At 43.0% G+C, this 14,854-nt stretch overlaps 1 protein-coding gene across 1 annotated transcript in view; it reads right to left on the minus strand.

Moving 5' to 3' along the window:
* Positions 1-14,854, minus strand: part of myo1ea (myosin IEa) — a 241,425-nt gene that overhangs the window by 145,221 nt on the left and 81,350 nt on the right. The window contains exon 2 of the mRNA XM_063065755.1: positions 8,387-8,530. Within this exon, the coding sequence (XP_062921825.1) occupies positions 8,387-8,530 (144 nt within the window). The remainder of the gene's footprint in view (positions 1-8,386; positions 8,531-14,854) is intronic.

Genomic DNA, 14,854 nt, shown 5'->3' on the forward strand with positions numbered 1-14,854 from the left:
CTGACCCCAGGGTCGGGTGTCAGTGAGACCTTTGAATTCTCTTCCCCAAAGTACAGTGAAACCTGAGTCACTGGATATTTGGATATTTTTGAAACAGAGGGGGTAAGAGGAGCAATACGGGGTAGGCTGAGTAGTCTAGTCCTGCTCCTAATTTCTTTTTGTTGTTAATGCTTTATTAGCAGTCACGGGTAAGAATACTTATTCTTACCAGCAAAAGGAAAGAGTCTTAAGATAAAAAGTGAACCCTTTGTGTGACTCAGTGTGCACTGTTCCCTCTAAGCTATGCAGGTCCGCAGCTGCACGGTCACTGAAATGTTATCATGCACATAGCCTTTGTTGCCATGCAGCTGGAAATTTATTTTAAATAATGTCAATATAATTTTGAAATTTACATTAATATAATTGTGAAATACCTTTAATTAATTATGTTAATGAATATAATCCATAAATTTTCTAAATAACCATACCAAAATCTTTACTTTGAAACACTTTAGAGCTTCAACATATTTACCTTATCTGTGTTTCAAGTTACAACACTGTTACAAATTGTAACAATAAAGACAGAATGGAAGTCGGTAGCTCATTGCTAATAAACTGCCAGCCTGCTGAATACTGACACGGTCTAGTCTAAACAGTCTACTTTTGCTTTTGAGCTTGACAGTTGTTTTGACTGCTTGACATTGTTTACTTGTGTTGTGAGTTATAGCTCATGTTTGTTTGATGTGAAAAATTCTATATTCTGACTTTTTTTTGATAAGAAATCTTTTTAAAAAATTGGAATCTAAAAAATTTTTTAATTTAAACATTGCTAGAACAGGTAAAAATTCATTTCTAAAAAATTATTTGCAGGATTGTGGTTATTTTATTAAAATTATAATTTTTTGATTTACCTTGTTAAAATATTCAAATAGCAATAGTTGTAATTTTTAGTATTCTTAAATAATAATTATCATTTTTACTTTCCTAAGGATGTCGAAAAGAAAAGCAGAAAAAGAGTTAAGTGCTTTGAAGAACAAAGTTTGCACAAAATTTAAGGCTTTTAAGGCTCATAGATACTGTACTGTCTCCACAGCAATAACAATAATTAAAAATTGGTGATATCTTTATATATCAAGGTACTGGCGATGTTGTATCCACCATCTGAGCAGATGCTAAAGTTGGGGGTGAGTTCAGTAGTGGGGAAAATTGGGAAGAATGTTAATTAGATTACTTAAAACAACATCTTAACCAGAGAATTCACATAGATGCAGTCGCCAAATTATGCAAGCAGAAGACATGTGGAAAGCTGAAACTCCAAAAGAAGCGTGAAGTAAGAGTGAAACAAGATGTACGAAAGATGTCTAGCTCTGATATGGCTAAAGTGGCCATTTATAATATTATCTTAGCAATTAAAATTAATGCTTCTATGCATTCTGTGCAAGAAATTCTTGCTCTTGGCCAAATATATAAATATATCAGAGAATATATAATAGCGCAGCAATAATTATGCATTTAAGCTTGTTGAGTGCATCAGCTTTGTGCTTCACAAACAGGTATGGAAGAATTTTAAAAATCTGCTTTCTATACACTAATTGCTGATAATAATAAAGTCATTTCTGTACAGAAAATATTAACTTTGAACTTTAACTTTTAACCAGAAAATCAAACTTCCTATAAAACTGTTTGTTGGCATTTTAAAGCTACCTGCAGCGACAGTAGCACTGTGTTGAAGCGATAAAAGGTTATATCAACAACAATCTTGACGTTCAAAAGATGGTGCTGTTTACGTCAGATGGGGCAAATGTTAATCTTGGAAAGAATAATGGTGTGGCAGCAATTCTTCGTGGAGAGATAGAGTACCTGTCTGAGCAATGTTGTGTGGTACACAGAAAACCTGGTTTTATACGACACAAGGAGAAAACTATCAATTATGCAGGATACAGAAACACTGCAATGAACAGAGCAGACCAATGTTCAGCACGTCGTTGGTTAAAAGGTAAAAGCTGGAAGAATTAGCTAATGTCACAGAATATATTGTGTCATTTAGACCACTAAACAATAAGATGGCCGTCAAAACATTTTGCCATCACTGCTTTAATGAAGAATTACAAAATTTTAGATCCAGTATTGCAAAGAGCAAGTCAATGAGTGTGACAATCCAATCAAGTACTGCCTGAAGATTTTGACCAGTCCACAATATCAAATAGCTTAACAATATTTTCATAGATCTGGTATCTCCTTCAGAAAAGCTGTTTGAATACAAATGAAGCACTGCAGTATGCAAAAGCAAAAGCTAACAAATTTCAGTCACAGTAACTTGGTGATACCATTTATTGGAGTGGCAAAGTGAAAGATCTGCTTGCATCTGCAAATTCTGATATCAATATTGTGCCCATTATTCAATACATTCAATGTGTGTCTAATCATTTGGATAATAGATTTTCTGACTAGAGTTAAGGGCATGGCAAGCTTTTCATGCTGGTGCTATTGCCAATGCAACTCATTTTCAATTTGGTAAAGAAAACGTTGATTGACAAAAAAACTCAGCTACTACTATGAACTACGATGAAACTGTTTCCTTAAAAATACTGTAGCAATCCTGTGATTTCAAATTTGTCATTTCTGAAAAAGTTAAGACTGCTTCAGTGAAGACATTCACTGATATGTTAACCTAGGTGCTCAAAAAAAGAATTTAAGAAGCTGTCAATTCTTGTTAACATCGTTGGAACATTTCAAGCTTCTAGTTCTGACTGCAAATGTGGATTCAATCAAATGTAAAATGGAAGTGGAACATTTGGATGATCTAATGAGGATTAAGATGTATCTTTCACCTGGATGTGAAACTACTCTGGACAGTGTTTATAGACAATGAATTGTAATAAAAACAGATGAAAAAAAGTTAGCAAAACGTGAAAGTTTTTTGTGCCGTGTTTCATTACACCCTTCAATTTAAAAATAAAATCAAAATCATATGATTTTTCAATTCTCATTCTAAAAATCCATAGTATGCATTACAAAAGAAAAACATTTTAAAGTGCCGTACTGCTTTCAGGCAGTGTAAAAAATTCCAGCTCAGAAGGATGGTTGGTCTGCACAGCTGTTAACAGAATAGAGGGAATGTTGTCAATGGTGTGTAAATACATTTAAGACTATGGTGTTAAGGCACACAGACAAAACATTCCCAGGTCTGATCCCTGCCCACTGCTGAGGGCTGGCCCTGCGTCGCAAGAGATTAAAGGGAAGAATGAAGATTCCTGTTCTCGGTCTTCATTTGGAATCTACACGCTGGGCAGGGGACAAGAGCAGACACACATAAGTGAATAGACTAGGGACACACCGAGGGCCAGGCAAACTCAGGAAGAACACAATGGCCCCAGAATGTGGCTGGTGAGACTGGTTAATATTTGAAGAGGGGAAGGGAGGAAACTAGGGAAAAGCCCGAGAGTGAAATGAACAGGAAACAACAGAATCCCACTGAATAATAATCTCATGATTGGAACACCAAGATTTGCAGAAAGTTTATTTAAAATTTGTTTACATGCAAATGTCAAAGATGATTTTATGAATAACTGTGTTGTGTTAGGCAGTGAAAGTTCAGATCCCACAAATAATACACCTATTTAAATATAGTCCTGTACTTCCTGTTGCAGTGACACACCTGACAATATTTGCATACCTCTGCCTTTATATCTTGCCTGAGAGCTGTCAACAGGCTTACATCAAAGGAATTAGTTACTAAGTGTTAGTCATCCTGGTTAGTGTTAGTTATCAGCAACCAGGCAAATAAACAGGTCATGAGCACTCTCTTAATATCAACTCAGCAAAAGGTGAATGTCTCTTAATCCAAGGCTTTCTGAAAGAACTAAAATCTTTTAGGCCGATTATACTTTGTTGAATGGAATGTTTTAAGCTCATTTTTTGAATTTTACAGAGTGTGCAAAGTTTTAAAATGAACAATCCCGCCCCCCCCCCCCATCCTCCTCACATTAGAGCAGCACCATCTGTCCTCTCACCATTGCCAATAGTAAAGCTCTTGTCTGTCATTGGCCCTCAGGTGGAGACATGTGCATATAACTTACTGTGGAGAATTGGAGAATTTACGGAAAAAGGTCGATAATCCAGTTTGCCATTTCAGGCTTGTGTAGAGAGAAGGAAATCTCTAACTTAATTCAGTATACTGTAACCATGCATTCCCTGCCAACACTGTGACGACACACCCACTGTGGCATTTCCTTCAGAACTCCGACTTGGTACCCCACAGTACACACCTCACAATCCTTGCACTACACCCTCAGACCTCACCAGATATCAGCTTTGCAGACAAGAACAGCAGAGACCATTCAGCCCATTGCTTGCTTTGCCATTCAACAGGAGCATGGCTGATCTTTGGCTGCAATCATTTTTCTCCAGTATTATCCATTTATCCACATTTCCTTTAATCTCCAGTGGGCTATTATTCCCTGTTTTAATCTCAGTTGATGACTTAGTCTCCTTCGTCCTTTGAGATTATGGACTTTCAAAGATTCACCATACTCTGAATGATGTCAAAATGGTTGCTGTGACGTGTCTAGTGTGGTAGTGTAGTGGGTAGTGCTTGTCACTCTCACTTTCAGCTTCCACCACTGGCTGGCAGTCTTGTGAAAAGGAGAGCTGAGTGTGTAAGTCTCTCCCTGTCAGTACAGAACAGAGCCTCTCCAACAGCAAGCCTCATGTACTGCCTCCTCACAGGCGACACGCAGAAACTGAACTCTTTTTGGACTCAGACTGAACTACAGAGGACAGGGAGGAGCTCTGGCCCCTGCACACATAATAGCACGCAGGCCCACCAGTGTGTGGACATGCCCTGTTGCTCGTGAACCAGATCCCCAGCTATGGGTAAGTAGCCCCACTACCCTGTGGACAGCCTTGGGAGAGATGAGGGCTACAGAAGTAAACCCAGACAGCAAATTCGGAGTGGAGCCCCAAGGCGGTTGGATGTCATTGAACATCTTTCCGGCAGCTGCTGTAGCCAAGCTGGTGCCAAACATATTGCTTCATAAGCTTTCCTTTGGACTACACTGGTGAGGCCGAGAGGGAGATCTTGATGACTGGGCATCTCAGGATCTCCATACCTTCCGCCCAGGCATGGGATGATGATTATCATCACCCATTGTCCTTTGAGACAGATGGATGCCAACTGCTCTGAATAAAGGTTATTTTCTCCTCTAATCAGCCTACCCGCTATGTTGAGACTGTGACCTTTGTTCTAGTCTGCTTGGACAGGGGAAGACCCACTATGCAACCAACGCTTTGAGTTCTCTGAGAATTTTGTAACAACGTGCCATTCCCAAAGACTAATTTGGCAGATAAAATGACAGACAAATCTTTGTACATGTTGGACTGACTTTCCCCCTTCCCACCCACATCCCAGATGAGAATAAGGATAATATTTTTATTCTCCCTCTCAAAGCATGCACAAAAGATATTCAGCTCACCAGGGAGTGAAGCATCACAATCACTTATGATGGTAGGTTTCATCTTTACTTCCGACACTCCCAGATGAGTTCAACGCCTTTTATGCAGGCTTTGAAAGGGAGAAAAAAACTAGAGTTGTGCAGTTCCCTGCAGCATCCGGTGACCCTGTGATCTCTGTCTCAGAGGCCGACGTCAGAACATCTTTGCAAGGCATCAGGCCCCGATGACGTACCTGACAGGGTGCTGAAAATCTGTGCCAGCCATCTGCTGGAGTGTTCAGGGATATCTGCTGCAGTCAGAGGTTCCCACATGCTTCAAAACGGAACCAATCAGTGTCCAAGAAGAGCAGAGTGAGCTGCTTCAACCAACATCGCCCAGTTGCACTCACACCTACTGTGGTGAAGGTCTTTGAGAGGTTGGTCATGGCTAGAATCAACTCCTGCCCAAACAAGCATTTTGTATACAAAAACTGTAAAAGTATGTCACCAAAGATTCTTGTGAATTTCTACAGCTGTACCGTGGAGAGCAGTCTGATTGGCTGCATCACCTTCTGGTATGGAGGGGCCATTGCACAGGATTGCAAAAGACCACCAGAGGGTTGTCCACTCAGCCAGCTCCGACATGGACACCAGCCTCCCCACCATCGAGGACATCTTCAAAAAGCCACTCCTTATAAAGCTGGCATCCCCCATCACCAGGATATGCCTTCTTCTCAATAGTACCATCTGGAAAGACGCAGAAGAGCCTGGAGACACACAGTCAATGTTTGAGAAACAGCTCCTTCCCCTCCACCATCGGAGTTCTGATCAGTCCATGAACACGACCTCACTATTTCGCTCTTACTTAGGTTACAGATTTTTTACGTATTGCATTGTTCTGCTGTCGCAAAACAGCACATTTCATTTTATATGTCAGAGATAACAGACCTGATTTTGATTCTAACACTGGCTGCAGGCCACAGCCGCGGACCCAGGTTCAGTGCTGAGGCGAGTGAAGTCTCACACAGCAGTGAGCTGAACACTGGTTCATCCTTCACTCTCGGCCCAGACGCCTTAACCCCTTTAATCTGGCTCAGCACTTAAATTCACTAAGCATCGGTTCATTATCCGCTCTTGGGTCTGGACCCTGCCTCTTCAATCAGGCTCAAAGTTTCAGTCCAGCCCCAAGTGCATTCTAGCAATGGCTGTCGTGACTGTTCCAAGCTCACCAAGTCCTTCAGGGTATCAGAAAAATGTACAGATAGTTCAAAAGCACACTTCCCAACAGCCTGCAGATTACAATGGTCGTACTCCCAAACAAGTCTATTTAGTAGCATTATTACAAGCTTTGTTAGCTGCCCGCAAAGCATTGCCATGTCTCACTAGTGCCCACGTCTATACACCAGTATTGCTTGACCACATTGCATGCCTGCTACGAGTGAGAATGACTACTTACCTGAATTCCAAATGATACCTCCAGCACACAGTCCCCGTTCCCGTCGCCGTTTCCAGCACACGGTCCCCGTTCCCGTCGCCGTTTCCAGCACACGGTCCCCGTTCCCGTCGCTGTTTCCAGCACACGGTCCCCATTCACGTCTCCGTTTCCAGCACACAGATGTCGCCGTTTCCAGCACACAGTCCCTGTTCTCTTTACCATTTCAGGTATGCCAATCTGACAGCTGGATCCCACCCAATCTCCTAACATGGACTTTCCCCACGAATCAGAGGAAGGAGCCAGAAACCTGGCCCATTGTTTTCCTCCCAAACTGGAAAGGGGATGTAGAAAGGAGGGTTAAAACTAGTTCCAAGATTCCCACAACCATCCCAACTGGAAACGGTGACAGGAACAGGGACTGTGTGCTGGAAACGATGACGGAGATGAGGGAAGAGAAGTTCATGCTCAGAACAAAAGCGCTGCCAACTCTCCTCCAGACAGAATCCTAGATATCATTTTAATTGGTGCCGTGAATGAATGGAAGTGATCTTGCATCAAAATCTACTTCTGAATGAGTTGGAAAAGCTTAGTCTGAATGGGGCCAGAAATAATGTAGGACACTGTAAGACCATTAATGGCTGTTCTCTGCTCAGTAGCCAAAAGTCCTTGTGACTTGAGCCCAATATTCTCATCATGGAATTGAACACACAGCCAACCAATTCAATTTGTGAAATCACTGTTGCAGAGATGTTTCCATAAATTTGTACTGCAGGGATATTGTATCCTGGCCAGCCACAGACCACAGAACATTTGTCAAAGGAGCTGTACTGCTTGATGGATGAGGATCTCCAAGTACCTGTGGAACAGAATATCCTTTTCCTGGATATTGGCAGGGCCTGGGGAGCTCCCACCTGAACACAGCCATGTACACCAGATACGTGCGCCGTCAGGGCTCTGCAATCCTGACCTCGGCCAGAATTACATCTCAATGCACTAGAATTCTCTTCATATCTGGCTTGCATTTATAAACTGATAAAATACCAGCTGCTAACAGGGCCATATCCTGCTACAGTGCAGAATTTACATTTTCCATGCTACACACCTCTGGATTAAGTTTAGAGAACATACTCGCCATGGGGAAGAAGAACATTTAGGTTAGCCTCAAAATGAAGGGTATTTGATGTATGAGGCATTTAGACGGATGCTTAGATAAGCAAGGGATTGATAGATCGTTCTAATGTCGGCAAATGGAATTAGTGCAACCCGGCAACAGATTCCAAGAGTTGGATTCAGAGCTCGTGTGTTCTTTAGTTTCTACAGGGAAAGCTCAAGTAGGAGTGTTCCTTCAATCACCATTTTCCTTTCGAGCCCTGGTACAGGTCAGTTAATGGGGTTATCGGTGCACACCGTGATGGCTTGTAATAACAATAGGACACCTAGAGACATTCTTAGTTAATCCAGGAACAGAGAGTAAGTTTTGTCCCCACCCCATCTTCATAAATGCATTCTCTGGTTCCCAAGCTAGGCTTTGAAAGGATACAAATATATAATCATCCATGTATCGCTTCTTGAGGTTATCGACAATGCCGTCTTCAGTGATCTTCGAGAGGAGCACCATGTCGTCGACTCCGCTCTGTTTGACATTGTGGCTCTGCCAGTGGTACCTGTAGTGGCCTTTACTCCCCTGTGAAAAGAAAAGGTTGGCACAACATTTATCCGACATAGAGAATTTCACAGCAGTTACTTCCATTTATTTGGCTTTCATCTCCTCACTCAGCTACCACTCTGATGTTTGCCGCTGCTACTTGATGTGGCTGCAACCTTCGGGGCATTCAAAGTCCATTTACAAAACCTCTTTTTTAATATCAAAAGGTTTTTGTGGCTTCTCCTGCAGCAAAATGTTCTGAATGTTAACCACTAAGTAAATAAAGCTTTGCCTAAGATCAATTCAAAGCTATGTATCATTAGTTTACGTATATCCTCTAGTCTGCAGCAAATCATATAAAGACTCATGTAAAACACCAAATATATATATTTATACACACACACACACACACACACACACACACACCCTGGTAACAAATGCATTTTGAAAATATTCTTCATATACTTCAGGGTTTCCCAACCTCCTTTAAGCCATTGAGCCTTACCGTTAACCGCGGGGTCCATAGGCCCCAGGTTGTAAACCCCTGACCTACTTCAATGAAAAGTGGTTATGACTGTGCTTTTCTTATTCCATTCGACAGGATCTGGAGGTCACTTCAAAGCAAGTATTTATTGCCCATCCTTCAGAGCCCTTGAGAAATCAGTGGTGAGCTGTCTTGAAATGGAGGAATGTGTCTGGTGAAAGTACTCCTAGGGTGCTGCTGAGGAGTTCCAGGAGTTAGGTCCAGCAATGAGTCCTCGGCCCATCACCCATGGTACATCTTCGAGACAGGCTGGTGTGTAACAGGTGATGGTTTCTCCATGTATCCATTTCTCTTGTCGTCTTTGGTGGGAGATATCTCATGTTTGTCAAAGGGTCAGTCAGCTCCTCAGCCCATCACATCTCTTACGATCTACACCAATCCCATTTACCAGTATTGGGACCATGCTCGTACAAGACTTGCCCTTTTCTGCCACTTCCTCCAGCACTTTAACAGTTTCTGAGCAAGAAAGCTCCCCTACAAGACTTCACCTCTCACTTTAAACCTACAGTGACTATAAAAACTATTCACACCCCATGGAAGTTTTCACGTTTTATTGTTTTACAACATTGAATCACAGTGGATTTAACTTGGCTTTTTTTGACAGTGATCAATAGAAAAAGACTCTTTGGTGTCAAAGTGAAAACAGATCTCCACAAAGCGATCTAAATTAATTACAAATATAAAACACAAAATAATTGATTGTATAAGCATTTACCTCCTTGAATATGATACACCAAATCATCACTGGTGCAGCCAATTGGTTTTAGAAGTCATATAATTAGTTAAATGGAGATCCCCTGTGTGTAGCTAAGGTGTTTCAACTGATTGCAGTAAAACTACACCTGTATCTAAAGGTCCAACTGCTGGTGAGCCAGTATCCTGGCAAAAACTACCCCAAGATGACAAAAGAACACTCCAAGCAACTATGTGAAAAGCACATGTCAGGAGATAGATACAAAAAAAATTTCCAAGTCACTGAATATCTCTTGGAGTACAGTTAAGTCAATCATCAAATAGAAAGAATATGGCACAGCTGTAAATCTGCCTAGAGCAGTCCGTCCTCAAAAACTGAGTAACCATGCAATCTGATGGAGCTTGAGCAGTTTTGTGTAGAAGAATGGGGAAACATTGCAGGGTCCAGATGTGCAAAGCTGAAAGACACCTATCCACATGGACTCAAGGCTGTAATTGCTGCCAAAGGTGCATCTACTAAATACTGACTAGAAAGGGGTGAGTAATTATGCAATCAATTACTCTTTTTTAAAAAAAATGGCTGGTGTCATGTCTTCCTCAATGTCAACAAGACAGAGATGGATATTGATGTCAGGAGAATTTGCACCACTTGCACTCTCCTTTACATCATCGGCACAGCAGTGGAGACTGTGAGCACATCTCACACAACCTCTCATGGTCCCAGAACACACTACACAGTCAGGAGAGCTCACCAGCACCTCTACCTTCTGAGGAGGCTGAAGCAAGCTGGATGATACACATCTATACTCGCGTCTTTCAACAGAAGCGCAGTAGAGAGCACCCTAACAAACTGCATCATTGCATGGTATGGAAACCGCACCGCGGCAGACAGGAAGGCTCTTCAACTGGTAGTCAAAATTGCCCACCACATCACCGGCACCAACCTAACTGCCATCAAGGACGTATATAGAGAAAGGTGCAGGAAAAGCAAGGAAAGTTACACAGAATTGGTATTAATTCTGTTGTACTGATCAGGCTCCATCCCATCGCAGATTTGCAGGAGTCAGAGATTCTGCAACCTGAACTGCTTTGTCCCAGATCACCAGTGCTGACTAATGTTCTGTCCTCTCCCTCTCTCTGTGTCTCAGACACATGTTTCTGTCTCTCCCAGTCCAAAGAGGGGAGAGAAAGAGACGGAAACGGCCTTGGGAGAGCAGCAGCAGGACCAAGCAGAGGGACTTGGTGTGGGCCCAGTCTGGGAATTGGTGACTGTCAAGAGAGTGGTAGAAAGGGTAGGTATGAGGGATTGCCTGTGGAGTTCATGGGGAGCTAACTTGTCCCGTTAATGAGGAGCAATACCAAGCCCAAAGCCTAGGGCTGGACTGATTCCAATACTGTACCTGAAAGGTGATGGTGAGTGAAGCAGATCTCCTACGTCCTGTCCTGGGCCATTGCTGTCTGTGCTGAGGAACGACTGAAGACTGAGGGAGGGCTCAGGTTTCCAGCAGGAACAGCAATCATCACCACGGGCAGGGATAAAAGTATATAGCTTAAAGTGTTTGTTCCACAGAAATCCATAGACAACTGATTTTGATAAATGATTGCAATTTTGCCTGTCTTACCAGAATCCAACAATTTTTGTAGTTCATCCTACAGTTTTAGGTAAGACCTTGTTAAGTGCTTTCATAACTGTTCAGTGTTTCCCAAGTTGAGGTATTTTAATGTTGAAATATTTAATAGTATGTTTATTTTGTTAATGTTCTAGAAAGCTGATGAACATTTTGGAATGTCAGCCATTCAATCAAAAAAAAACACTCAAGCTCTTTGGATGTGTGGGGTTCAACCAGCTCAGGAGAGCTGACAATGAGAGTGAGTGAGAACGAGAGAGAGCGCACACTCAAGGAACTTATCAGTCAGGATGCAGCCGACTTCTTTACAGGAGCTCACGCCCATGGACCCGTTCCATGTAGGAGAGAGTTTAGTGGCGAGGCTGGCGTTTCCCAGGGGCTTTGTGCAACTCCTGGCCCATTTTGTCCAAACGGAATCAAGTAGAATTGAATTGACTTTATTTCTTACATCCTTCACATACACGAGTAAAAATCTTTGTTACATTTCCATCTAAATGTGCCATGTCCAATCATAGTAATTTCTAATAATTTAGAAATAGAGCAGACAGTGTAATATAGAGTACACTCAAATCAGCGTGAGTTCATCAGTCTGATGACCTGGTGGAAGAAGCTGTCCCAGAGCCTATTGGTCCTGGCTTTTATGCTGCCGTACTGTTTTCCAGATGGTAGCAGTTGGAATAGATTGTGGTTGGGATGACTTGGGTCTCCAGTGATCCTTCAGGCACTTTCCACACATCTGTCTTTGTAAATGTCCTGAATCATGGGAAGTTCACATCTACAGATGTGCTGGACTGTCCTCACCACTCTCTGCAGAATCCTGCGATTAAGGGAGGTACAGTTCCCATACCAGGCCAGTGATGCAGCCAGTCAGGATGCTCTCAATTGTGCCCCTGTAGAAAGTTCTTAGGTTTTGGGGACTCATACCAAACTTCCTCAACCGTCTGAGGTGAAAGAGGCGCTGTTATGCCTTTTCCACCACACAACTGGTGTGTACAGACCACGTAAGGTCATCAGTGATGTGGATGCTGAGGAACTTGAAGCTGTTTACCCTCTCAACCCAGATCCATTGATGTCAATACAGGTTAGCCTATATCCATTCCTTCTGTAATCCACAACCAGCTCCTTTGTTTTTGTGACAATGAGGAAGAGGTTGTGTTCTTGACACCACTGTGTCAAAGAGATGACTTCTTCCCTGTAGGCCACCTCATTATTGTTTGATATAAGGCCAATCAATGCAGTGTCATTGGCAAATTTATTTAGCAGATTAGAGCTGTGGGTGGCGACACAGTTATGGGTATACAGGGAGTAAAGGAGGGGACTCAGTACGCAGCCCTGAGGGTCTCCTGTATTGAGAGTCAGGGGGTTGGAGGTGAGGGAGCCCACTCTTACAACCTGCTGGCGATCTGACAGGAAGTCCAGGATGCAAATGCCGTTGTTCCTAGTTTGACGTCAGTTCTGGGGGAAGTTACCCAAATTCAGCCCGGGTACTGAAGGGTTAAATACCTGGGTGCAATTAAAATCAGCCTTCCCACCAGTGGTACAATTAAAAGACACTAATAATGGACTAAAGGCCAAGGCCACTCACAGCTGACCACCACCTGTTTCGCCCATCACCCATAGACTATTTATTGGCCTACCAGCAATCACTCATTTACAATTCCACTGCTGATGAATCAGGATTGAGAACACAAGACTGGGAGAGTCGTTCAGCACGGTCAAAGGCCATCAGTCCACCACATCCATGATGGCCTTTGCACCAATCTACCCCAATCCTATCTGCTTGCATTAGGTGTGTATTCTCCTATGCCAGCCTACTCAAACACCTGTCTAAATGTTTCTTAAATGTAGTGATTCTATCTGATTCCATCAAGACTTCTGGCAGAGAGATCCAGATATCGACCACTGTAATAAAAAAAACTTTACCTTCAAATCATCTTTCAATTTCCTTCTTACCTTAAAACTATGTTCTTGAGTTTTTTTTAATACACTTGCATGGAAGCTTTGACATCCGTTGAGATGGCATCGTGCTCAAATGCAGCGGCCTCTCGGGAGCCAACCAAGTGTTTGTGTCATCTTTAAATGCCCTTTTTATGATTGCAAAACAATGCTGTTCTTTAAGAACTTCGGGCACTGCAGATCTACCCCATTAGTAAGTTGCTCATCAGCAAAGGAGCTGGACTCGGTGCGGACCGTGTTGTTGCAGGAAGGCATCGGAGTTGGTGCGTGAAGGCGATGTGCAGTGTAGCGGCAGGAGATCGTCTTGGACATTTCGCTAGCAATCACAAAACCCCGTTGGACATTGATCACGTAAGATGCTGCAGGCCTGTTTCCCTTGTTTGACGGCCCAACGTGGCAGGGGAGCTGTGAGGCCTCGGCCTCAAGCCGCGGGCTTGCCTGCTGCTACTGCCCAGGAGAGGAGACAAAGCAGGCGGTGTAGCACGGCGTCCATGCTAGGTCGGGGGCTGGCCTCCAGAACATGCATTCAGCTGTAGACGGCTGGGAACCGTACCAACAATTTGTGGGACATGCCATATTGCGTGTGCATATGTGTGTGTTGATATATTTTTATGCTACCTCGAATATGTTGTGTGTGCCTTGTGCTGTGTATGTTTTGCACCCTGTCCCTGGAGGAACACTGTTTCATTTGCTGTGTCATGTGTAATTAAACTTGAACTTGAAAATTCCAATCATCTACCTATGCCTCTTATAATTTTATGCATCTCTGTCAGGTCGCTCTCAGTTGCTTTCTCTCCAAGGAAAACAAGTCCAGTCAATTTCCTGCCTAACTAACGTACTCCAATCCAGGCAACATCTCGATGCATAGCCTCTACACTTTTCCCAGCACAGCCACATCCTTCCAATAGTGTGGTGAGCAGCACTGCACACAATACTCCCAGTGCAGTCTCACCAGTTCTTATAAATTTGCCACACTACATTCCAACTATGAAGGCACGCATGCCATACAGCTTCTTCACCATCCACTGAGATCTACAGCCCTGCACACCAAGGTCCCTCGGCTCATTCATATTCCTCATCAGCCCTTTCTGCTTACGCAGTCCATACAGACATTTGTCCTTCACTTGGGCTTCCCCCAGCCTTTCCTTATCCAATCATGTCCTCACACTTGTACGTAAATGACCTGCTCCAAGGACAATTACACCGTTCATCTCATCACAAACACGAGAGATTCTGCAGATGATGGAAATCCAGAGCAACACTCGCAAAATGCTAGAGGAACTTCAGTAAATGAGGCAGCATCAGTGGAGGGGAATAAACAGCTGCTTCCGGCTGAGACCCTTCATTAGCGCTGGAAAGGAAGGGGTGGGGGACAAAAGTCAGAATAAGAAGGTGGGGAGAAGGGTAGTACAAGCTGGCAGGTGATAAGTGAGACCAGGTGATGTAGAAAGTGGGCAGGGCTTCAAGTTGGTACGAGTGTGCCAACTTTATTCAATATTATTCACCCCTAATATTACTTTTTCCTCAGGGAGTGTTAAAATA

This window comes from Mobula hypostoma, chromosome 13 (genome assembly GCF_963921235.1).
Source record: "Mobula hypostoma chromosome 13, sMobHyp1.1, whole genome shotgun sequence".
In the NCBI taxonomy this organism is placed as follows: Eukaryota; Metazoa; Chordata; class Chondrichthyes; order Myliobatiformes; family Myliobatidae; genus Mobula; species Mobula hypostoma.